The sequence below is a fragment of the Phlebotomus argentipes genome, unplaced genomic scaffold (genome assembly GCF_947086385.1).
Source record: "Phlebotomus argentipes unplaced genomic scaffold, Phlebotomus argentipes genome assembly contig_5, whole genome shotgun sequence".
NCBI classification, from domain to species: Eukaryota; Metazoa; Arthropoda; class Insecta; order Diptera; family Psychodidae; genus Phlebotomus; species Phlebotomus argentipes.
The window spans coordinates 12,068,383-12,092,819 of NW_026776165.1; the positions used below are offsets into that span (position 1 = coordinate 12,068,383).

Consider the following 24,437-nt stretch of genomic DNA (forward strand, 5'->3'; position numbering starts at 1 on the left):
AAATCGTGTTTGTGATTTTGTGTTTTTCTCTCATTTTCATCTTTTTCTTATATTTTGAGGGCGTTTCTCCTCTTAAAAATTCCATACATTCATACCCAAGGTTGACCAGAGTTGTTTGATGCAGACAACAAGTGGAAATCTGGTGAAAATCTGTGTGTTTTGAGTGAAACATTCCACAGGTGTTCCCAATGGCCGTGCCGCTTCGTCAGCACTGCTAATCTCACCTTTTCCGCCCTCAAATTCACACACAACATTGCCCAAGAGTGCTGATCAAGTGCCTGCAGCCAGAAGTGGCGATGGGAAAGGTGACAGACAACGTGCCGGGAAAGCAGCAGTCCGAGAATCCGGGTGTGAAACTCGCCTCGGCGCTCCAGCAAATGGATGGAATCATTTCCGGTGAGTCTTTCTAGGCTTTTCTCTTGTCCAATTTGCTTCGCTCCGGGTGGGAAATTGGAGCCAAAGCCCGCCTCACAAACACTTCATTCGCTTCCTCAGCCTCCTGGCCACGGAGAGTGGGCGGTGGGTCGAGAGAGTGTGGCGTTCATCAGCCGACAAAGCCGGGGATTTGGGACTAAAGAAGCCGTCTGTGTTGCAACAGGCATTCAATGAACTCGTGCTGAGAGGGCACAAGAGAGACTCTCGGAGAGCGAGAAGAGCAATTGAGAGGGGCGCCAGTCAAAGTGGCGATTTATGGGGTTGCGGAATTTTCAATAAGAAAGTGCAGAGATTTTTTTTTTGAAATCTCCATGAAAAGATAAGATAAAATACCGGCAAAAGCATAGTAATAAAAAAGCTGTGACAAAATTCAGGGGCGGATTTGAAAATGTTAGACGGAAATCTTGATAAGAAGTTCCAATTCAATAGATGTGAATTAAGGATTTCAGCTTCGATGCTCCGCCTACTTGAATGCCACGCCTATTTGGCCATTCAAGTGCGTAAATCTACTTTAATGTTTCTCATCTTTTTTTCCTTTCCACTGCCTAAGATTTATCAGACTGTCGAGGGTCTTAATATTAACTGATGAGAACAACAAATTTTCTTGGTTGATTTATCCAATTTGTTTTTTTTCAAAAATCTCCCTCTCAATCACATCTATTGTGAAAACAAACAAACCAATTAGCTCTCTTATCATTCTTATCAGTAGCAGTCCAATTTCTCGCCTCTTTGACTCTCTGTCTCTCTCTCTCTCCCCCCATCTCTCTCCCTCTAGCTCTCTGAGGCATAAAGAGAGGATTTGTGGGAGAGCGAGAGTCGAGCGTGTGTGCTTTTGACACTCAATTGGGGTGGTTATTCACTGTCGAGATCCCTGTCGTACTGGTTGATTCGCCCCTCTGTGCAAGTCGCCTTGGATGTGGTTTAACGAGGAGTTAGTGGAAATATTCAGTGCTTTCCTTTGAGCTACGTGACCGGCTTATTTAGGGGTTAATTTGACCAGGAAAATTTCCTCTCCCCAATTGGAAATGAACTGCCCATGAAGGGTGTGGAAATTTCGGGAGTGGATAAACACATTTGGCGATAATGTTGCAATTTGCGGTGTATTTAAATTGAGTGCTCAGTGTCGAGAATAAAAAGTGAAAAAAGAAGCCCTTCCAGAAAGCAATGGAATAATCTTCACTTTAATCGCATTCGCCAAATTCGATATCCTTTTTCGCGCGATAGAAGAGGTCGAAGGCACAGATCGAATTACCACCATTTCTCTAATTTAGTGTTATATAGCAAGGAATCATTGGAGATTGAATTGCTGGAATTTTTTATGGTATTTATTTCACGAGGGGCAAAAAGGTTGATTTTACGATATTCTCACGCTTTTTTTTTTATCAGTATGGTGTTCGCGGAAATGATCTTCCGTTTGATTTATGGCTTTTCAATTTATAAATGTTGCGATAAGGAATGCTTAGTTATGGGTTTGATGTATAGTTTGGGTGTTTTGTCGAGAGTCTTCCAATAGATCTCTCTCCATGGCTGATGGTTATTCCTATCTTTTGTCCACCAGCTGCAAAATCGAATCAACAGCGTGTACAACAATGGAATGGACGCGAGAAAAAAAACATGAGGATAGACTATAAATAGGCAATTTTGTTCCCCTGTCAATTCTCTCAACAACACATGAAAGTCGAATGAGTTCCTCTGCTATTCCAGCCGGTATTTCTGTGACCCTGCCTAGATATTTTGGGGGGACTTTTTCCTCTCTTGAGTGTGAAACAATAGGAAGAGGGACTTTGTGTGATTGGAATTCACGGGAAATTTATTGAGCTTCAAATGGAGCTTTTTTTTCCTTGTTATAGCTACTTAATTTGCCATACGTTTTTTTCTTCTCGTCCAATTGCTAAAAGCCGACCTGCATAATATGATAAGGTATCGTAAACAGGATTAATTTTCCACATGGAATTGTATTGGGCAGATGAAGGCCTTCTCTGATATCACTGCTGTTGCATTGATTGTGAACGGCGTCGGAGGGGGGTCATTGGTTAGGGGGTGAACATAATGCGAAGACTAAGCGCATGCCGGAATGGCAATGTAAGTGGAATGACATCATACAAAAGAGTTCCTGTGTGTGTCGAGGGAGTGATTCTGTGTCAGGTTGAAGCAGTGGGAGATTCACCATGCTACCCAATGGCATTGCTTTTCAATCTCGTGGTAAACAAGAAAGGGAGGGGAGAGGAAATCACTGGAAAATATTCCGTATAATCCTCCCATTATTCCCTGCGAAAGTAGTCCCTCTGTCTCCATGATTCTTCGAGCAATTTACCAAAGGTTTGCGAAGGGAATTGATTGTCCCTTGTTTGTTTGAAGTGAATGCTTGAGAACCTGCTCGAGATTTACTTTGGTGCTGATTCAACAGGTGGTTTTGTATTGGGGCATTTCTTATATTATTTCCACGATTCGCATTATTATTTCTATGATATTCAAATCACAACAAATATTTGTATTGGACATTTTTATCCAAGGAATAAAAGACCCTCCATTGATATTTGCCATGGCAAAGAAGAGAGAAAGAGAGAGACATGAGAAAAGGGGGAAAATTCTGTGATATATCCTTATCTTATCTCAAAGAGAATTGAGTATAATTTAAAAATCACAGGTTTTCGTGTCTCTACCATCTCTTCTTCCAACCTTGTAATATCTTTTCCACTGACAATGAGTCACAAATGAGAAGTAAGCGTCGTAATTTTATCTTGCACACTCTGTAATTTAATCCGTAATTTTTTCAGCGTCTCTTCTGCTCAAATATATCACTTAAAGTCGCTTCACTAAGAATAAATTTCCACATTGAGGGAATAAAAGGAGCGTTTTTACACTTAAATTTATAGGGAAATGTGTATTTGATTTGAGCCAAATTAAACAGCAAGATTTGAGTGGGTGTAAAGCCTTCCAATTAATCTTCCACGTGCAGAATTGATTGCCATATAATGGTTGAGTGACTCCCTGGAATAGATCCTTGTGCAAGAAGTGATGCAGGAAATGATTGACGGTGAAAATCACGATGAGAATTGTGCTCAATTATTCTCATCATGGAGGAACTTTTGCAGTCACTTTTGCCTACATATCCGGAGCTTATCAAGCGTTTACTGTGATGATATATAGGCACATATTATCCTGACGGGACACTCTCATCGATTTCACTGCCGACGCTTTCACACTGGCTCATGAATGCATTTCATCTATGGCGTTGTGTGCTTTCAATCTGCATATGAGGCGGGGAAAAAGAGCATTTGTCTTTCATTATGTTTCATTTAATCTCAGAATTATGTTTAATTCAATTGCTATATTCAGAATGTTTGTCAATTGACACAAATAGCAATTCCTTGTACATGGATTCCTAATGGATATTGTATGATGCTGTGAAAGGCAGATGCAATAGTCATTCGCCAATAACTGCAAACTCAGGGTGACACAATAAGAATCAATCGATTTTTTCCCCAATATACTAGAGTTACTCATTTATGAGCAATTTCCCACGTTGTGAAAATGGGGGTATTCTTTCAATAAAAGGGCCAAAGAGAAAGAGAGAATGGAGAGAATTTTATTGCTTTCTGTCTCTTCAATATGATATTATTTCGGGATTCCGGCACAAATGCACATTCCTTGTTATTCAATATATCTATCGATATTTCCTAACCTTGTCCTGTATGTGACTAACCTTAGGCTGAAACCTATATTTGAGACAATAGGACGAGTGTTGAGAAAGTGCTAAAATTCGTTGAGCTTCTTCACAAATCATCCTTGTGCTTCGTGAAAAAGTAAAAAAAAAAAGTGCTGTGTTGGCCAAATATTAGGCGGTTTGAGGAACTCTCTATTCTTGTGTGTGGTTAATTCTCTCAGTGAACAGACAAGAGGCTTCGCGAAAGTGCTTCGTGGGCAAGTCCAGGACATTCTATGAGCATTTTCTGGCTTTTGTGCCGCCAAAGCCAGCCAAAGTTGACCTCCTGCGAACTCTACTGGGACCAGTTGGATCACTGGGCGTCGCTGCGATTCTTCTCATGACGCGCTGGTGGTGGTTTCGGGCATGCAACAATCCCAGTCCCCATGAGAATGGCAGTCTGCCCTCCGCCACAACCGTGGAAGAGCTGAAGGGCGCCACATCCTCCTGTGAGTTGGGGCTGAGTAGAGAGAGAGAGAGAGAGATGCACTTTGAATTCTTTTTCCAAGTGCACAGTGCGCCATCAAGTGTTTGAATTTGCATAAGGGAGTGCAATTTCCGCGGAAATTGATTTTCAATCGTCTGTAAAAGCTTACAAAGAATGTCTGCGGAAAATTGAACATGACAATGAATATTATTGCACGATATAAGAACTATTCGGTGCTGTATTCACATATTAAAACACAAAAATCAACAGAAATGCACTTTTTTGCCATTAATTGTAGACACAGCAATTTGACTACAATTAAAGGAAGAAGTATATTTTGGTTTTATGCATTATTATTATTATTATTGGTTTTCACCCTAGTTTTATTATATCAAGGGAAATACAAACTATAATTTCGGTCAAAAACATGCGCGATATAATTGCAAAGCAGCTTTTATCTCTAAATGCATATTTTGTGAGTTATCATATGAGTGAATCTAATATGAAATGGGGTGATATTCACTTCGGGGAATCCTAATATTGCGCTAATTTTGTGTATTTCAGGCGTAAATAACAGATGTCCTCCCAATGATGGTGTCGTGACGAGCTCAAATGTTCTAAATGCTGCTCAAACGCTGTCAACTTGCATCCAACAGTTGGGAAATGCCACACCAGCTCCGGATCCACTCACGGCGGGCATCATCAACACGTGGCTCGACACGCACTTGCCGGTGAGTGCTTTCTCAATTGTTGTGTATACATAAATGTTCGCCGAAGAGATGCAAAAAACGAAGATGAATGCCAGCGTCGATGGTGGAGTGGGACAATTTTTAATATGGAGTGCGAATTTATGAATTTCACATATATTTCCAACCTCTTGTGAAATTCAAATGAATTCAAGGGTGGTGCCGTTCATTTGCCGAGAATGTCGCCTCGATGTACGCGTTCGTATAAATTGCAAGATGCCGCGTGAATACTAAGTAGTTTGTCACTGTGTATGTGATGAGCATATATGGGAGGATGAGAGCTTCTCTTTTCATGAATGGCGAAAATGAATGTTGTGGGCAAACTGAGCGCAAAGAGGCGAGCGAGATTTGCTGGTGGGAAAAGTGATGATAGACATCTTTTGTCAATTTACTTCCCTTTGACCTCTTCTCTCTCTCTTAAGGGAGAAAACATTTCCTACTCCTCATGGTCGAAATTGAATTTCTGAGGAAGGGAAATTCAGGCGCGAGGCTTTTCAACCAGATAAATACTGAGAGGAATATTGTGGCGGAAGCCTTACATCGGTGTATTCCATGCAATTTTGGATGGAAATTCCATTGAATGGAAATTCATTGATTGCCACGAAAGCCAAGCATGCAAAGATATTTGTGGATAAAATAACTTCAAAGTCAAAGTGTATGCAGAGAAGAGAATGTGTGGGTTTTCCTCCGAAAATTAATGTCATCTTTGTGATTTTCACCTGTGAAATATATCACAAATCCGCTCTTCTATGCCGCGGCTTTGGGCCAAATTCACTGAACAGTATGCAAAATGAATCAGTTCCGCTTCTCTGATATTCATGAGGATATTATTTCAGTCCTGAGCGGAGTTCGTGAGAATGCTGTGCGGTGAATCCTTTTTTTTGCAATAGCAAGGATTTCTGTTTAATTTTTATTCCTCGAGAAGACTTCTTTGTGGCCTCCCTCAAGTGATTCGAGTGGAATATTTTACATCCTAACAACACTGAGAGTAATATTTTTATGTTTTATAAATATGTATATTAAGAGTGTGAAGTTTGTGAGCAACGTGTGAATTCTTCACACATTTCAGTGACTCTAATTGGCAGTTTTCTCTTCATTATTAGATCGCTTGATAATTTCCTCTCAGTGTTTAGCCTTCTCAAGCCAAAAAGGTTTGAAATATCTTTTTATATGACTCTGGAAGAGGCGGGATGTGAAAAAGTGTCGCTTTTACCCTTTAACTTTTCTTCTCTCATAATTTTGTTGCTATATACATTGATATGTACATTTTGTATAACGTTGAGGGATTCAACAAGACAACTCCTGTGGTTAAGAATATCAGGAGTGAGCTTTTGTGGGGTGTTTTATAACTTTTCCTTTATTGTTCTAAATGCAAACCAAACGGAAGTTTGATATTTTTTATTATAGAGTATGTGCGCGCGTGTTTTTTTCCTTTCTTCCTTTTGCTGAAATTGAGCTTTTTGTGCTGATTTTCAGCATTTCTTTCCTGGGTGGCCGTAAAGAGAAATTTGAATATTTCCCTCGTTTCATGTGCGGAGGAGGGCAAAGGATATTTCACGGAGTGTGTGGCTTGCTCTGAATTTAGATGAATGCCGGATTTATTTATCGTGGTTGGAAATCAGGAGGACAATTGAGTGTCTCTGTTGTGGACATTCTCGAGATTCTTCTGTAGGGATTTTCATGTTTTCACTAGAAATTTTGGTATTAATCCTATCGAGGACTCTTTTTCACTCGCTGCGTTATTAATTTTTTTTTAACTCAATGTCATTGTCACAGTTATCGATCCTTTTGTGTGTTGCTGTGCTGGGAAATTGTCAAAGAAATTCAATTAAATCTGATGCGCATCAATATCTCTTTCACAACATCTTTGATTATTCCCCCTGACAAATACAGCATTGATGGTCAATTGGATTTCGCCCGTCATCTCTTCATCTTCTCCGTGGCCTAATGGCTTGTCAGTGACGTGATACCTGATGGAATCATTAAAGTTCCATCGCTCCTCATCCAAGAGTGTTGAACAAAAGCCTCCTTGTCAGACTCATTGGTCTTTTTTTCACCACCTGCTGAAGCTTTATCACTGCACACTGACGATGTTTGCCGTTGAATGTGAGAAGGACTATCACAAAAGGACACTCTCCTCGTATTCAAACTATCCAGCGTCATTGTTTGCTGGGTAGTTTGTTGCCTTTTGTTTCAACCCGCAGATTCTTTCACGTGTTTAGTATGGTTTCCGTGGTATTTTGCTTGTTTCCAAGTGGAGAAGATGCAGAGAAATTGCAAATACCACTCGTATAGTTTCTATCTTCAGGGATTCTTGTTGTATTTTCTCTAAATTTGAGATGTTTCATGTTTTATTATGAAATACACTTAAAGTCTCATTAAAATTATTCTACTACACTTATTATGATTCTTTTCCAGTGTGACAACATGCTCTTTTAATTTCCCTCAGGGATTTTTCGTCGGATGTACTTTTTCATTCTCTTCGCTTTGCGATGGGAAAAGTAGCAAAATAGTCTTGACTTTGTGTGAAGAGGGATGAAAGTATGTGTGTTGGTGAGATAATTTAGCAAGTGTAGAACATAAATCATGGCTGAAGAGACCAAAAATAGAGTCTTCCTCTTGTCCTCGAATTTCCCTTCCAGAAAATCTCAATTTTCTAAGCAACAATCTCATCTTTTTTGATGCGTTTGTGGACATGAGGGATTTCATTCAATATTTCATTGTGACTCAGGAAATCCCTTAGAGACACCTTCCATTATATGTTTGTTCAGTCTCTGTGAGCTTTCCTGGGACTTTGTGGGGTTTGTACAGCCTAATAAAGCGCAGGAGAGATTCAAAAATGATGACACCCTAATTGCCGGTTCGTGCCAAATTGGCCGTCCAGAAAAGAGTTTTGAGAGTGAGAGAGAGAAACTGTGGGATTTTTCAGTCACATTCTCCCACATAATTAAACACAGATGATGAATTGTAATCCACAAATCCTCCTTTTATCCCTCATCTTATACTTTATATTTTCCTGCAACACTTACACAAAACCTCAAGCCAAAGCCACAAAGGCACTTTAATGGAAGCGTAATGCAAAGAATTAAGCTTAAATTGGCGTGCGGTTAACATCTGAGACTGTGAGACTTGTTGGATGGCAATTCAATGACACAAACTCTTGGCAATTAGATTAAGTTATGAATGGGTTCATTTGTAGAGTGGCTCGGATGTGGCGATAAATGACATACAATTGGTTTGTTTCCACATTTTCCGATGCTGTCTTCAAATTTCAATGGTTAATCTTCAATAGAAAAAAAATTTATATGGTTTGCACTCTAAATTCATAGAGTTCTTATTCGTAAATCTCATCAGCAAAACACATAGCAAATGTGTGAAACACACTTAAAGGCATTAATGTGTTTCATGTGAAGCCTTTTCCTCTTATGTTCCAATTTCCACCAGTTAATTTGACTGTGGAAAATTGTGTGTGTGTGTGTGTGTGTGTGTGTGAAGAAGAAAATCTAATTTTAGTTTGAGGCATTTTATCTTTATTAAAGTAACGAGGCCTCTTTTATCAGGCATGAACACGTTTTGTGTACAAATTTGGGTTAATTAGCAAATTTTGTGAACTTGTGCATTTTCCTAGTCTCTCTCAAATATTGAAATTTCTCTGTGGCGCGAGAGAAAAGGCAATTCCCCGAGGAATATCCAGAGTGAATTCAATTAAAGTGAATTTTCCGAATACCTTTTCTTCGAAATATGAAGGCGGGAGTGGAAATATTTATCCATTTTCATGCATTCAGTGCATTTTTCCCCGAATTATTCGTACATTGAAGTGCTGAATATTCATGGATTGAAATATTCTCCACTCTTCGAATGCAATTTCAATTACCTGTTAAGTAAACATTCCAATGTGCATGGAATTGTTTTGGTCAGTGTGTGAAAGAGAGTCGGTAATTAGGGGGAGAGAAAAAATTCCAGTGAAAAGTGGCGGAAGAGGTAATGTTTCCTGTGTTGAAGGGGAAAAGGACGCGCGTTAATGAAGGGATGGTGTGCTAAAATTTGATGAGAGAAGCCTGAGTAAACAGTGAATTTGATACGAGAGGAAGTTCGTGTGAGTTTTATGGCTATAAATGCGGGTGAGATTGTGGAAAAGAAAATTAATCAATCCATTAGACTTCTTGAGTATGTTGAAAATGAAAAAATAGGGGAATATAGCGTGCCCTTTTTCTTTCAACGAACAGATTGAATTTCTTCTTCTATCGGTCTAGCTATATGAAAACGCTGAGAATTCTCTGTTTATCAAATTAGAGTAAGAAAAAACCAACTGCTGCTGATCCTTGAAAGTTCACAAGCTTTCGTTAGTCTTCTGGAGAAAAAGCTGCATATTAATGGACTTTCTAGTGAAGAAATGTGGCTCGACTTTATTGTTTCTTGACTTTTTCTCTGAGATTCCTTGTTATCCGCCTTTTGACTCAACACAATCTTAAGGAGACTCGCCTTCACTTCCTTATCCGCCCTTTTATTATATTGTCGCGCGCATTTGTCTTTCATCACTAACAAATTTCATGTTATTTTTCCGCATTTTGAAGGGGTGGTGAAAGTGGAAATGTCGTAATTTCTTGACTTTCTTCTGATTGTTCCCAGTTGCAAGAAACGATGGCGGGTGGGGGGAGAGAGGGAGGGAAGGAGAAGGGGGAAAAACCTCGCCAGAGATTTTTCATGGAGGTGAAGAAGGAGCAATAATGAATCTTCCTATCGCGTGCTTGAAAAGGGTTTCATGTCGACAGATTTATTTCTGTATGTCTCTCTTCTCACTCCACTGGATGGTTTTTCCTCTTGGGCGCAATGGAATGGGTGGTAAATGCAAAATTGTACGCGTGATATATTTGTGTCTCTCAGATTTTCAATAGAGTGTGTTTTCTGGAAAGTTCGATGCTCTCGTAATTTGTGCGTCGCACTCTCTGCCTTGGAAATCGATCACCGACACTTGATGTGTGGTGTATAATTGTTGGAAATTGTTTACAGATTTTCCCACCCAAAATTGGTAGAGAAAAACTTAAGTGTGTGTGTGTGATGGTGAAGAAAGTGGGTGGAATAGTGTGGAATTTTGCCTCACTTACAATGGCCTGGACTCCTCCGCAAATGCGAAAAGTTGCTCAAGAGCGCACAATATGTGGGGATTTTCAGAGAGGCGCGCGCGAAGAGGGGAGCGACCGGCAATTTAATTGATATTCTCGTCTCAGGCCGGAGTCTGGTGTGTTGGCTCTGAGGAAACCATATGTTTACATGAAGAGGCATCTCTCAGATCGGCCAACTCGCGGCACGATCATCAGTACAACTTCGGCCGCCGGAATGAAAATCTGGTGGAAAAAGAGTGCTGCTTGTCGTGTTGGTTTTCTTGCCCTTTTTTTCTCTCCTCTCAAAAAACTTTATAATCTACAACAAGAAGAAAAGAAACCACATATTTATTCAATTTAATGCTGCCCACCAGTGAGATTAATCGGTTGAAATGATGAAATTCCATTTGGAATTTAATCAATTAAATTGTTATGGTGTTTAATTGAAATTGCAAGTTAGCAGTCAATTTAATGTTTTGGCAGCCAATTTCATTTGACAAAAATGCATTTGAGAACCCGATGAATATGGATTTGTCCATCTGGGATTTGATTAGTATTAGCTGAAATGGTAAATTTTATATTTGAAGGTGATCAAGATAGTTTGACATTCAATTTTACCTTAAATAGTTCAGTGAGAATTTTCTATCTTACAACACTTTCAGACTCAGACATCAAAGTCATGCACAAAAAATGTCAATTATTTTTACAATCTCAAAGTGAAAAAAAGCACTATTGGATTTTCCAGACGTGCAATTTCAATGAAGAATCTCTCCTTCAGACGATACAATCTTATCTTCCTGACGGGAAATTCTTCTCTTTGAAATGTTCTGTTGGACAAATTAATAGGAAAATATCTGGCATTGCAATCAATCCACGTAATCATGTGACGTGAAATACAACACTTCGGGATACATCAAGTGAGTGTGTGACTTTTGTAATGAGATTTGCCGGCCATTGAGTGAAAAGTGAGCGTGAAAATGCGTGAATTGCCGCGATTGAAGGCGAACGCGAGTGAATTGGTGGCGGATGGCAATCGTCAGAAGCCACCGCTGAGGCTGATGTCTGGTAGGAGTGCACCCAGGGCGCTTCCAGGGAGTCAGCGCGAGAGGGAGGAGAGAGCCGGAAGCAGTGTGTCGACAGAGGGAAATGCCACGGATTCGGAAGAGGAGGAGAGAAACTGCTCGACAGAAGTGACGGATTCCAGCTCATCGGATTCCACGTCGGATTCTGAGCAGAGACAAGTGCTGGAGCCCATTTCCGAGGAAGCCACAACTGGCAAGAAGCGCGCAGATGAGGATGAAAATGGTGAGAAAACTGTGGATTGAGTTAAGGTCTCCGCGTGTGACACACTTTGAGATGATTTTCCACATAGGTTGAAATCGATTTCTCTTTTTCATCGACGTGTTGGTCCAGTGAAACCCTTTTTTGCATTATCACTTCTTGGAGTTTTCTTCTGATGGTTGGAAATTGACTTTTTAAGGTTGTAGAGTTTCTCTTGAATCTTGTAAATTTACCACCTTCAGATGTTTGAATTAAGTCCTTTCGATGCCTCTTGAGAAGAGTGAGACATTCTTACTTATTCTCCAAATGTCTCAATTGCACTTACAGCCTTTCACTTTCTCACTCCCTTTGGATGCTTGGAATTATTATTGATTGAATACTCAACATTTGCTCCAGAAACGTCAACAATCTGCACAAAGGCAAAACTCACACCCACACTTTTGTGTTGTATCTTCACTTGCTGATGCTGCTGGGTGAGAAGAGTAAAGTGATTCGTTATCGATTTTGGGTATGCAAGGCAGGGGTTTATCAATTTTTCAGTCACGCCACGATAAAACAATAATAAATAATTGTGCTATTTTCCCCGGAGAGCGGGAAATCAATGGATTGTGCGGCACAAAACCATTTTCTCTCCCTCAATTTGCTGAAATCTTAAGAGCACATCATTAATTTCTATTGAGTGATAATTTGACAGCAATGGTGGAATGAGTTATTACACAATTTCCGACCACTGCAGAGGGAATTGTTACACATTGTGGAACATGGTGCTATACTTTTCTCTGTGTCAGTTTTGTGTTTTTTTTCCTCAAAGTGAAAAAGGGGGAGAGAGAAAAAATTAACAAGTTTTCCGGATGTGCGGAAAAATACAGTGCAGTGTGCAATTGATGTTGTGAACGAGAAACACGAAATTGTGTGCTTCATCATGTAATTTTGTCGGCAGAAGGAAGAAAAGAGAGTCACAATTTGGAGACGAAATGAAAACTTTTATGTACAGACTTTTCTACTCAATTCTGCCTATTTCTTCCTCTCAATTGTGAGCCCAAGAATTCCATCCATTATTGGAGAAAATCTACCCAACAGTTCAACATCATCACGCTAATAATAGCCAATGGATTTCCTTGTCTTCGAGTGTGATTTCAAGAGGGAAACTGAGCGGGAATTGCTAAGAATGACATTGAGAAATATTTTCCAGATGCTTTTTCTGCGGTGTGAAATTGTGTAAATTTATTCAAACAATTTGACACGTCATTCATCTCAAGCTTTTGATATTTTTTATTAGTTTTAGAGTTTCTCTAAAGCTCTTTCATTCCTTTGGGCTTTGTTGCACTTTTGAATATTTTATCGGGAAGAATCTTCCAGACATGTTCAAAATCTTGGTGTGTAGATTTGATGACGAGAAAATGTTGAAATACTTCCTTACCACATGAAAAATGTTTATTTTCTCATCTCATTGCTGAAATGTTCATGTTCAAAAATGCATGCTTTTCTGTGTTTCTCCTCCCTTTTCATCTGTGACAATGCTCTAATACGAATATAATGGGGGAATTTCTATAAATACGATGCAAGAATTTCAGTTCTTTTTCTCCCCATATTCAGGTAAACTGAAGAGAGTGAGAGAGAGATAGTTCGATAGGGAATTATCTATGGTTTGTGCGAGTCCATAAAAATTGTTTAGACTCACATTTCACTCTTCCTGATTATTTTTTCGTTATATGTGCTTTCCAATTATTTTGGCATGCTTCCAATATTGGTTAAAAATACCTCATGTTCCACTCAATTTGTAATTTTACGAGAGAATTGATGTATATTCTGAAGGGAAAAGTTTGGCTTTTGCCACACAAAGTCTCACGTGGTTATTGTTGCAGTTGAATGGCATGGAAAAATGCTTTAAATTTTGCTACCTATGATTTTTCAAAAAGTTTTTCTTCCTCTCCTGTCTGCCCAGATAATTACTTGGCGGGAGAAATGAGTGCATTTCTCGCGAGACTTGCATCTAATTTGGGCGTCAATTGAATTAAAAGAGACGAATATGTTTCACCCCTTTTTGAATTCATGCTGTAAATAGTTTTCCTCAACTGTGCGCGGTGACGCTCTTGAGACTCTTGATGGAAATGTCTCTCCTTCTGGAGAGAGTGTGGCATGAGTGTGTGATGGCAATGGTGTTTAGAGAGATGAAATTCAAATGAGTGACGCCTTTGGATTTAATATTAGAACCATAGGCCGTGTGTTAGACACAATAAAAATAATCCTACAAGCGCACAGAGTCGCGCTTTTTCCCAACCATGACGACGACGAACTTCTCGTTAATCTCGCGTTGACTGTCTCTGTTGTCTGACTTCATCTCTGCCACTATTTTCAATTTTATTTCTGTGCTCTGGTTGTGTTCTCATAATGTGACTCCTTTTCTTCGCCTTTGGCTGATTGCGCGGTCATTCTTGCAATTCCTGAACTTGGCTGGCAAAAATGAGTGAGAGTGAAGTGAAGTGCAACGAAGAGGACTTCTCGAGTGATGACACGGAGTTCATGGACCTTCCTCTGCCTCCGGTGCCGTCAAAGGCCACGGAAGTGCACAATGTCGACGTCCATCCGTCCGTGGCGGCGTATTTGATGTCCCGGATGGATTGTTTCGATCTCAGGCACATGGATTCGGGTGATGAAGTGGTCTCTGTGTCCGATGACGAGGACACACTGATGGGAAAGAAGATCATGCCAACGCCAAGGCAGAGTATCTGGTCGACATCTGACGAAGAGACGGCGCCCTATGCTGACAAATCGCCTATTCTTGGCGGTTCTGATGCTTCCTCCCTCGAAATTTTGGAGCACTTCAGAGAAACCAGGCAATCTTCTTGTGGTAAAACTGATTTTTACTACATTTTTCCTGTCTCACTCTCTCTCTCTCTCTCGGTAGAGGAGAAAGTGTTGATTTTTCCACAAGGACTATTCGCAAGTCATCAACTGAATGTATAATTTGTGCACTTTGGATTATACGGAGAAAGTTTTATAGCATAGAAAAGCTCATACTAAGTCGCCAGTCGACAGATGTCCGGGAAATTGCGGTTGACACGGAAATTCCTCCGCTTATGAAATGTTTGCAATAAACGGAGGGGAATATAAAAGAGGAACCGATTGAGCGGAGATACAAATTGTTGCGTATCATGAGAAACTTTGATGAAAATATAGACAAGATTGGGGTAGATTTAGTCACATTTAGTTTGTTCTTCAACTTTCTGAGTTGGAAAACAATGAGCATTATGGTGTCTTTGCGTGCTTGTGATTTTTGCAAATTGGGGGGTGGTTTTTACGACTTTTGCGTGTGTAAAAGTCAGAGGGAATTAATTTGGAAAAGTTGTGAAGCATGTGTTTAGTGTAGATTTCCCTGGGGAACTCTTACTGAAGCGACCGTCAAAAGTGTGTCACGCGGGAGAGCAATAACCACAATCTCGGGTTCTCCCCATGAGAAAAAGCACCATTTGTCCCTCTGTTCCAGATGACTCCACATGTTGTGACGAAGACTTCACTTGGGTGCGCTCCGAGGAGCCGCAATCTCTGCCCGCGACACCCTCAACTGTGCCCAGTGGCAAGCCGCCACGGCCGGCGGGCAGTTTGGACAGGAGGCGTCAGGTGACGACGAATCGTCAGGAGAGGGACAGCAAGAGTCGCAGCGCTCACTCGCTGATCAAAGACAAGACAGAGCTGAAGGAGAAGCACCAGGAGAGACACTTGCCGCGCACATCTTCCTTCGAGGGTGCCGAAGGGAGTTATCCTGGACATCGCAGGGAGTCTCCGGGCTTCTGGGAGCCTCCGCCGCCATCGTATCCGTACCACTGGGAAACGCCGCCGCATCCCTTCTGGCCCTCGTGCCACGCGAGTCGCGAGGAGCTGCGCTTAATGGAGATGCACAGGCGGCATCAGGATCACATGTACAGATACGGAAGCAGTGGAGCTCTGAACGCATCCCATCAGGAGTTGTACGGCTGCTGTCAGCGCTATCATCCGCCTCCGCCGCCCTGTTGCTCATGCGAACGTCTCAGTCACTGGAGCCCTAATCAGGTCCTCGATTAGCTCGCGTTTATCCTGCTTTTTGTTCTTTGATTACACACTAATATTTTGCGAAATTCTGGTTCACAAATGCGTCCTAGGAAAATTTATCAGAGTTATGAGATTTTGCAAGCACTTTGTGTATAGATTTTGATCCGCTTAATCTCAATCTGTTTGCCTTTCAGCTTTGATAATTGCCACTGTCGCGTTAATTAACATCCCAATGAAAAGCCACTAGACGCTGGTATTCTGATTCGTGTGTCAATCTATTGATTTTTCCAATTGAATCAATTGTTAACAATTCCATTTACTCTTTCCTCCGCACAGCGCCAGGACATCGACGAGCGCCTGCGACGTCTGCAAAGCGACAAGGAGTCGCTGGCGCTTCAGGTGCAGGTGTTGTCTGAGCAAGTGGCGGCGCAGAATGAGAAGATCAGCGACCTGGAGCGAATGCTGACGGAGAAGACGCAACTGCTCAGCAATGCCGATGATCTGCTGCACCGAGTAAGCGTATTTGCCACTTTGGTTGGCGTCCAGATTGACAAACAAAAAGTACTGCCGTCTTTTATTAGAGGAAAAATCCTTATTTTCACGATACATTTGCACACACACACACACAACACAGAGGGATATTTTGGGGGGATGAACTGCACGGAATGCTCTGCACGAAATGTGAATTGTGTGTTATTAGGAAATGTTTGATTTATACAATGTTTTGCAATAATTTACACAGCATGCAAAAGATATTTGAATGACATATACAATGTTTTCATTAAGATTTCTCATTTTTATTTAATTGTCCGGAAGGAATTTCACAATAAGGACTGAAAATGAGTCTCTTTGACGCGCATACAGAACGGAAAGTACTCTTGTGTTTGTCACATTGCAATTTGGGATATGAAAGTGAAGAGAAAGAATTTAATAATTTTATTCTTCAAATGAATGTGAAACGCTTGCATATTTTATGCTTTGCATGCTTTTTCTATGTCCATACTTTTCATTACAGAACTTTTTTTTTCTTCATTTTATGCATGGAAATCTCATTCAGTTTGTCCAAATAAATGAGTTTTTGTAGATAGAGAAATTATTCTCTGTGTATTGTTCGGTTGTGTTAAAGTTTATGATTGTTACATGCAGAAAATTTTTCAATTAAAATGTCGGAATAGTTTGAAAGCTCATTTTGAGTTGAAACGATTTATAATACTTTTCCCCATTTTGATGTGAATATTTTGCTTCTGTTCTCGATCTCAACCAACTAATTCATATTCATAGATTTTCAATAAAATTCGCCCGAGAACATTTCCAGCTGATATAATTGATGATTATTCGCAATTAACTGTGAAGATAATTTGATGGGGGAAAAGTTGAAATTTCAGTTTAAATTTCCTCATTGCCAGAGAGTGGGGAAAAAGGACTGCGAGAAGAAGTGATGGAATTTCACAGTGCATTAAATTATGAACCTAATTATAGGGAAAATGAGCTGTAATGATTTTCTGAGGTGCTCGCATAGCCATGCCTTCTGGCTAATTCAATTAATCGCCTTGACAATGACACTAATTCCGATGGAAATTGCTCTCCTATCTTGAGCTATAAACATTTATTGGCAAATATCCTTCGTCTTGTGCTTCCTCGTGACACAAATTTTTATGACTTTTGGGTTTGAAAATGTCCTTTATAAAGGGTTTCTTTTTCCCCTGCTTAAATTTCACTGCATTTGCCTTTAATTCGCTTCATGCATAAATACTTAATTAACTTACTCATGCAATTAGGTTTGGGAAGTGGATGCAAATTGTAGCATATTACCATGCATTAACTCAATTTCTCACATCATCATCACAGCCTCGAATATCAGCAATTATAGTGCCCAATTTACAACATATTTTCTCTCTCTCTCTCTCTCTTTCTCTCTTTGTTTCTCGCGGACTTTTGCACATTGTACAGGAAATGCTGTCGCGATCTTCTCTGGAGACGCAGAAGCTGGAACTCATGTCGGCCATGAGTGAGCTGAAGCTGCAACAGGCGGCGCTGGAGAGGGAGAATCTGGAGTTGCGGACGAGTCAGATTAACAACAATTCCATCATGAACAGGCGGCCTCCGATGGCACCCAGTCGCGCTTTGGCTGGCTTTCCGGCGACACCGCCGCCACACGGAACGAGCGGCGGAGGCTCTCTGACGTCCACCCCACTGGGCGGCAGCCACGGGAATCTGCAGCAGCACTCGACATCCACGCCCGCCACTCCCAAGGTACCAAATCTCCCCAAACAGAGTTGATTTCGAGTCGAAGTGATCATTAAGAACATAAAAACTGTGCAGAATTGTTCAAATCTGTTGAATTTCTGATGGAAAAACACTAATTTATTGTAAAGAAACACAAGCTAAATGCTAAGAATGGTTTCAAATACACAAATTTTCCTCTTTTCAGCCCTTTTCGCAACATATTTTTAATGAATTCTTTGATTTTGTCATAACTTTGAAATCATTTGCAAACTTAAAGAAATTCTCCGTGTTTAATAGAGTTTAATCTAGAAGCTTCTCAGCTCTGATTGCCATTCACAGTTGAAGAGGAAATTCCTCCCCATGATGTACATTTCAATTTCTCTCGGCTTTAAACCTTGAGCACTCTGTGTAAATTTATTTATCTTGTGCCATTTCTGGGATTGTAATTAAATTTAGAGACAAGACATCCTTTTGCTGCAGTGAAAAGACACACAATTGGGCAAAAGGAGAAAATGAGTTCATCAAGGAGAGGAAGAATGCTGTTGATTGAGTTTGTGAGCATTTTCGCTTGTCTCTTTGCAGACTCCTCCGGCCTCTTTCCGGCGCCAGGTGGACGTGGTGCACTACAACAGCCTGCCGCGGCAGAGCTTCCCCACGGCCACGACTGTGGCGGGCGGCGGCGGCGGCCAGGAGGGCGCCAGTGTGGCCACGACGGACTCAAACGCCAACCCGAAGCAGCGCAATGTGGCTTTCGGTAAAGATCCCAAGCTAGGCAATTCGACAACAGCATCGACACCGGCAATTGGCAATGTCTATCACCATCAGCTGGTGCTCTTTCACCCTCCGTCACGATTGAAGGGGTTGCAAAGCAAAAGGGGGTTTTCGGTGCCGAATTTAGGTCTTTTTCTCCTCTTTTTGAGTTTAATCAACTTTTTCTCGCTTCTCCATTCGCTCACAATGCATTTGCTCATTCATATTTGATATTTTCACTGTCAATTTATACTTTAATGTTTCGTTTAAATCAATGTGGTTAAAATCATTCAACTAACTTTGGCATTTTTACACATTAAAGATCACAGTTGATATTTTCTTTGTCTTGTGCGCCAAATAATGACCAAAAATAACCCAGCTGAAAGTGCATGACTCGATCGATGTTGTTCACAAGAATACAATTTAGACAGAAAAAAATAACATAAAAATGTATATTTGTCGAGCTGTGATTGTAAATTTCATTCATCCGTCAGTTCAACTGATTGTATTTGTCTTCTTTTCTTCTGCACAACAGCTGAAACTGAGAAAGTTATTGAAGACAATCATGAGCTGTCGCGCAGTTTCACGCCTCAGCCTTCGCCTTCGCCCAGTGCAAAGGCCAAGAGCAGCTTCCGTAGCATCTTTGGGAAGATCAGGCGCAGCAATTCGGGCACTCTGGAGGACTTGCCGGCTTCGGAGGCGGGAGATTTCCGCCGTGGCGGCTTCCGGAGCACCGCGGGAGCGCGACTAGGCTGGAGTGGCAATCTGCAGGCGCGCCCTGAGCGTCCCTTTGGCGAGTGGGACGTGGACAGCGTGTGTTCGTGGCTGGAGGAGCTAGGCCTGGGTGATCACGAGGAGGAGGCCAGGCGATGGCTGAAGCATGGCGGAGTGGAACTCGTCAAGGCGTCGCCGGTGGACGTGGAGAAGGAATTGGGACTGAAGAGTCCACTGCACAGGAAGAAGATCGTCCTGGCGCTGGCGGAAGTGACAGGGAAGGAGAGTGATGAACTGTTTAGAAATGCTGGGAAACTCGATTGTGCTTGGGTGAGTGAGAAAGACTTTCACTGTCGATCTTCAGTGCTTTATCACACTAAAATCGATGTGATTTCCCGCAGATTTTGCGATGGTTGGACGATGTTGGGCTGCCACAGCACAAAGACACCTTCTCAGCTGCCAGGATGGATGGCAGGATGCTGCACAAGTTGACAATGGAGGATCTGGCGACGCTTCATGTCAGTTCCAGTCTTCATGCGGCGAGCCTGCGACGAGGCATTCAAGTGATGCGCGACAACAACTTCTCGCCCGACTGCCTCATCCGGCGCTCCGGCGGCGAAGTGACGGAGAGTGAGGGGAATCAGGTGACGCTCTGGACGGCACATCGCGTGATGGAGTGGCTCCGCGTGGTGGATTTGGCTGAGTATGCGCCCAATTTGCGCGGCGCTGGCGTTCATGGGGCGCTCATGATGCTCGAGCCGCGCTTCAATGCTGAACTATTGGCCGATTTGCTTAGCATTCCGCCCAGCAAAACGCTGCTGCGTCGACATCTTGCCACCCACTTCAAGGAGCTTCTGGGACGTGACGTGATCCAGAGCAAGCGTGATGCTGAGAATGTACTTGGCTACACTCCGCTCACGCTCACGGCCAAGATTAAGGTGAGAAGCTGTGTGTGTGTGTCTTTCAGAGGAGCAGGAAGATTGACATTGTTGTTTCTGCAGACGCCGAAGAAGTCGCAGTTCTCACTGAAGCGCAAGAAGAGCTCCAAAGGTGGCGACGAGTGGAGTGACTATGTGTGTCCCATGGGCTCCTCAGGTGACACTCCAGTTCTATCGTCTTCTAACAAAGCCGTTTCCGTAAGTTCTAACACTTCCTAACCAGCACTAATCCTCTCAATTGCACTGTATAGTTTGTGTGTTGAGAGCCTTTGGAACACAGAGGAACATTTTTAGGCCCCGCCCACTTGTTTGCTCCACCCATTTGCAAGTATGATTGCTGAGAAGTTTGGCAAATTCACAGAAATTACCCTCAATATTCTTGGTTTCTTCGACTTCAATTGTTATAATTAACAAAACCTCTGATTCCATGTCTTTTCGTTTATTGTTCATTGAAAGAATTATAAAGAAAGTTCGTTTCAAAGGCTCTTGTTTGAGAAGTTTTTCAGAAAATGGGGGAAATTTGGAGAAATGTGAAACTAAACATCCAACTTTAGTTCTTCTTCACATCTTTGGGATATAAAGACAGTTGTTTGATACAAAAGCTCCACTGATTCACTCAACTCTTATGTAATTCTTTTGACTTCTCAGAGAGACATTATCAATTCATTAGCAAAGAGAGAAGCTCCGCACGTCTAGAGATGGATTTACACCATTGGGATTCTTTTGAAGTCTGTGTGTAAAGTAATTAAAAAGGCAGATGTGTTTAATTGAATTGCTCATTGGCTTGAATACTAACGAGATTTTGGCTCAATTTTTTTGTCAAGAAATCATCTTTATCTTCGCTCTTTCTTGTGACCAAAACTTAATAAGATTAATTTGTTTCAAGTGCATCTTTCTCATGCCATTCAATTGCTTTTCTTTTATAAATCTCGGTGTGGTTCTCTTGACTTTCTCATCACAAAGTCATGCCGCGCGATGTCTCAATGCTCGAGAGGTTTAATGGTCTTGTTTTTTTTCGTCTGTGGTTCTCTTTGGGGACAGACGAAGAGTCGAGCACTTCCGGAGGTCGTGGGCGCGTCCGAGGCTGTCTCTCAGCCGCCAACTAGCGACTCACCAACGTCCTCGCGCTCCTCGGCGTCCTAGCAGCGCGCCGTGGCGTCCCTGCCCATGTCGCCGGCCCGGCCTGGTGGGGCGTCGACCTCGGTGCAGCGCAGCGCCTCCTTCAACGCCACGTGCACGGTGCCGATGAAGGTGACGGCGCCGCCGAAGGTCAAGAGTTCAGCCTCGTTCAGCAACTGCAGCCTCATTGCACGCGTCACGAAGTCCGGCCAGCTCAACGCCAACATCGTCACGTCCTCCATTCTCAGGCTCGCCAGCGACTCCAAGGGCCGCCCGCCGGTGCCGCCGCCGGCCACTACTCCGGCCCAGCCGCAGCCACAGCAGACAGACTACAAAAACAGCTTCAGGTCGGCTCATGAGCGACAAATTTGGAGTGATTCTCAAGGCTGATTTTGCTGTGCTTCTTCCTTTTTTTGCAGATACGGTAAATGCGTGGATTACTACGTGTAAACTCTCAACGCATTGACGAAGAGCAAACATTACGACGGCGATACAGGAATTTTTGCACATAAAGAGCTATAATTTTCCCCCCTTCAGAGAGTTAGATATGAAAAAAAAATCGTTAATGGTTTCGATGGGCTTTTCGTGTGGCAAAAGCTCAATGAGAGACACAAGATAAAGGATGAAGAAAAATCATTCAATGAATCCCATTTTGGACCAGTTTTAGTGCCAAGAAGATGAAAAAAAAATTGTTAAATGCGACAAAAAAACTTTCTTACAAATGTTAGAGGAAAAAAAACTTTTTAGGCGGTAAACAAGAGCATTTTATACCAAGAAATCACAATCACACGTCATTGTAAATAATGATCATCATTCGTAGCTTTTTCTTCTTTTTTTAACGTATAATTGTTTTTCCTTTCAACCTAATTAACTTACCAAAGACAATAACTCTGAAGAAATAATGTCTAGAGTCAGTTTCTTCATTCCCTTCAATTGAGTGTGTTCTGAATAAGAAAAAAATGAACAGTGTTGAATTTCTTGGCCTTTTGCCTTTCTTGAGACACGCATAAATTTACAAGGTTAGTCAGATAAATTGTAGCTAAGCAGATCTAGTTAAATACTAATCATCATTATGCCTGAGTTAAGCGATTGTAATAATCTACCATATTTAAAAAAAAACACACACATGAGTATTTCATAGGCAGTTAATCAATTGTATTAATTTATTGACAGGATTTACTAAGAATTTGATAGATTGTAAAACGGGCGAATAAATGGTTCACGACAGAACTTCACATGGCATTTCATCCAGAAGCTTCCGATCGTCCGGCTTCATCGGCGTTCAGCCACTGTGAGTTCAGTACTTCGGCAATTGTGAAGCGACGACTCGCGTTGGGACGCAGAAGATTCCGCACGAGGCTTCGCACGGCGGCCGTGAGTCGGTATCGAATGCAGCGGCGGAACTTGTAGCAGCGCCGCATCTGCTGGCGACGGATTGCGCGCAAGGTGCCATGGAAGGGCAGCCGTGCGTTGAGGAGGACGAACAGAATGACGCCCAAGGACCACAGATCCGCTGGCTTGGAGAGATAAGGCTGGCGAAGGAGGATTTCTGGGGCCGCATAGGCCAGACTGCCGCAGTATGTTTCGCTGTAGCCTCGGCTGAGTTCATCGTCGGCCTGCAATTGCATTCTTCATTGGTTGATTGATCTTCTGGACGAAAATAGCGTTCAGAACTCACCGTCAAACGCTTCGCGAAGCCAAAGTCCGCCAGTTGCACGTGAAGTTGCTTCGTGAGCAGAATGTTCTCGCACTTGAGATCCCGATGAACGATATCTCTGGCATGGAGATAATTCAGCGCCTGGCTGAGCTCCTTTGTCCACTTCTTCGCTCTGTTCTCGCGAATCGGTCCGTGGCGCAGCAGGAAGTCCAGCAAGTCTCCGGCCTCAGCCATTTCGGTCACGATGAAGCACTGCTGCTCGTGCGTGAAGACACTGTGCAGACAGACGATGAAGGGATGCTGGATGGATTGCAAGATCTCCACCTCGCGGCGCTGGAAGCGCGACGGCATCTTCATGTCCACCACTTTAATGGCCAGCGCCTGATTGGGATTGGAAGTGAGACAAGAAGCGCGGTAGACGCGCGAAAAGGCGCCCATGGACAGCAGAGCGTCCACTTGCAAATCATGCTGTTGGAAGATTTGGCGCTCAGCCTCGGTCAAGAGAGGTTTGTCACGACTCTGCAGAGATTCACTGGGAATTTTGTCAGTCTGCTTTCGAAACATTTTTACATTCACAAATATAGAAAAAGGACTTCTACGATCAGATGATCAGAAAGTGCAGAATTTACACATAAGTTAGTGAAATATTCCATCATCAAGATCGGAGTTAAGATTATGCTGAAAACCTTTAAAATATTGCGTCTCTCAAGACGAGACAAATATCACCAATACTATTATGTTTATTAATCAAGGTGACTTTCAAAGTTCTTCTTACAATAGGGAAAAATGTTTAAACCTTCTGCATGTCTCGGAAAATTATAATTTATTAATGTTTATTAAGTTGAGAATCATCTGTTCAAACTGAAACAACTCTTCTGACAATATATATATTCAATGGGACGAAAATTCGATTTCAATCGCTTTGGTGAATTCAAGCAAAAAAGACACGTTTAAATCGATCTAATCATGAAGTTTATTTTCTCTTTACTCATAGTCTCCGTCCTCTTTGTGGCTTTCGGTAAAGATATTCAGCAAACTTAACATATAACGCATTCGACAATAAATTCCTTTTTCCAGGACATGCTGTAAACGTTGAACTTGACATTGGAATTGGAAAAGTTTGCAACGATGATTGTTCTACCACCGTTAAATCAATTTGTGCCGTAGATGCAAATAATCCTGAAGAATTCTATACTTTCAAAAACATCTGCGATTTAAATAAATATAATTGTGTACACAATAAGAGTAAGCATGCTTGTGAATAATTCCCTTGAAGATCAAATTATAATTTATGCGTAATTTTTTTC

General features: G+C 41.8%; 2 protein-coding genes across 11 annotated transcripts; one reads left to right on the forward strand and one right to left on the reverse strand.

Moving 5' to 3' along the window:
* Positions 1 to 5: 5 nt before the first annotated feature.
* LOC132265986 (liprin-beta-1) lies at positions 6 to 22,703 on the forward strand. 10 transcript variants are annotated; one of them, XM_059766799.1, is made up of 11 exons: positions 1,268 to 1,366; positions 4,147 to 4,590; positions 5,133 to 5,299; positions 16,063 to 16,287; positions 17,677 to 17,979; positions 18,535 to 18,706; positions 19,238 to 19,746; positions 19,818 to 20,354; positions 20,418 to 20,552; positions 21,396 to 21,820; positions 21,893 to 22,703. In XM_059766799.1, exons 2-10 carry the CDS (start codon positions 4,482 to 4,484, stop codon positions 21,495 to 21,497), a joined length of 2,259 nt encoding a protein of 752 aa, XP_059622782.1. In that variant the 5' UTR covers positions 1,268 to 1,366; positions 4,147 to 4,481; the 3' UTR covers positions 21,498 to 21,820; positions 21,893 to 22,703. The 10 variants fall into 10 exon arrangements, with proteins under 10 accessions (XP_059622785.1, XP_059622782.1, XP_059622776.1 ...); XM_059766793.1 differs by having other exon boundaries at positions 1,275 to 1,571; XM_059766795.1 differs by having other exon boundaries at positions 1,275 to 1,571; positions 4,166 to 4,590.
* On the reverse strand, positions 22,697 to 23,694 carry LOC132256040 (testis-specific serine/threonine-protein kinase 1-like). The gene is made up of 2 exons (XM_059752218.1): positions 23,152 to 23,694; positions 22,697 to 23,089 (listed from the first exon to the last, which is right to left on the reverse strand). The coding sequence occupies exons 1-2, from the start codon at positions 23,692 to 23,694 to the stop codon at positions 22,718 to 22,720; spliced, it is 915 nt and encodes a 304-aa protein (XP_059608201.1). The 3' UTR covers positions 22,697 to 22,717.
* Between the last annotated feature and the right edge of the window lie 743 nt (positions 23,695 to 24,437).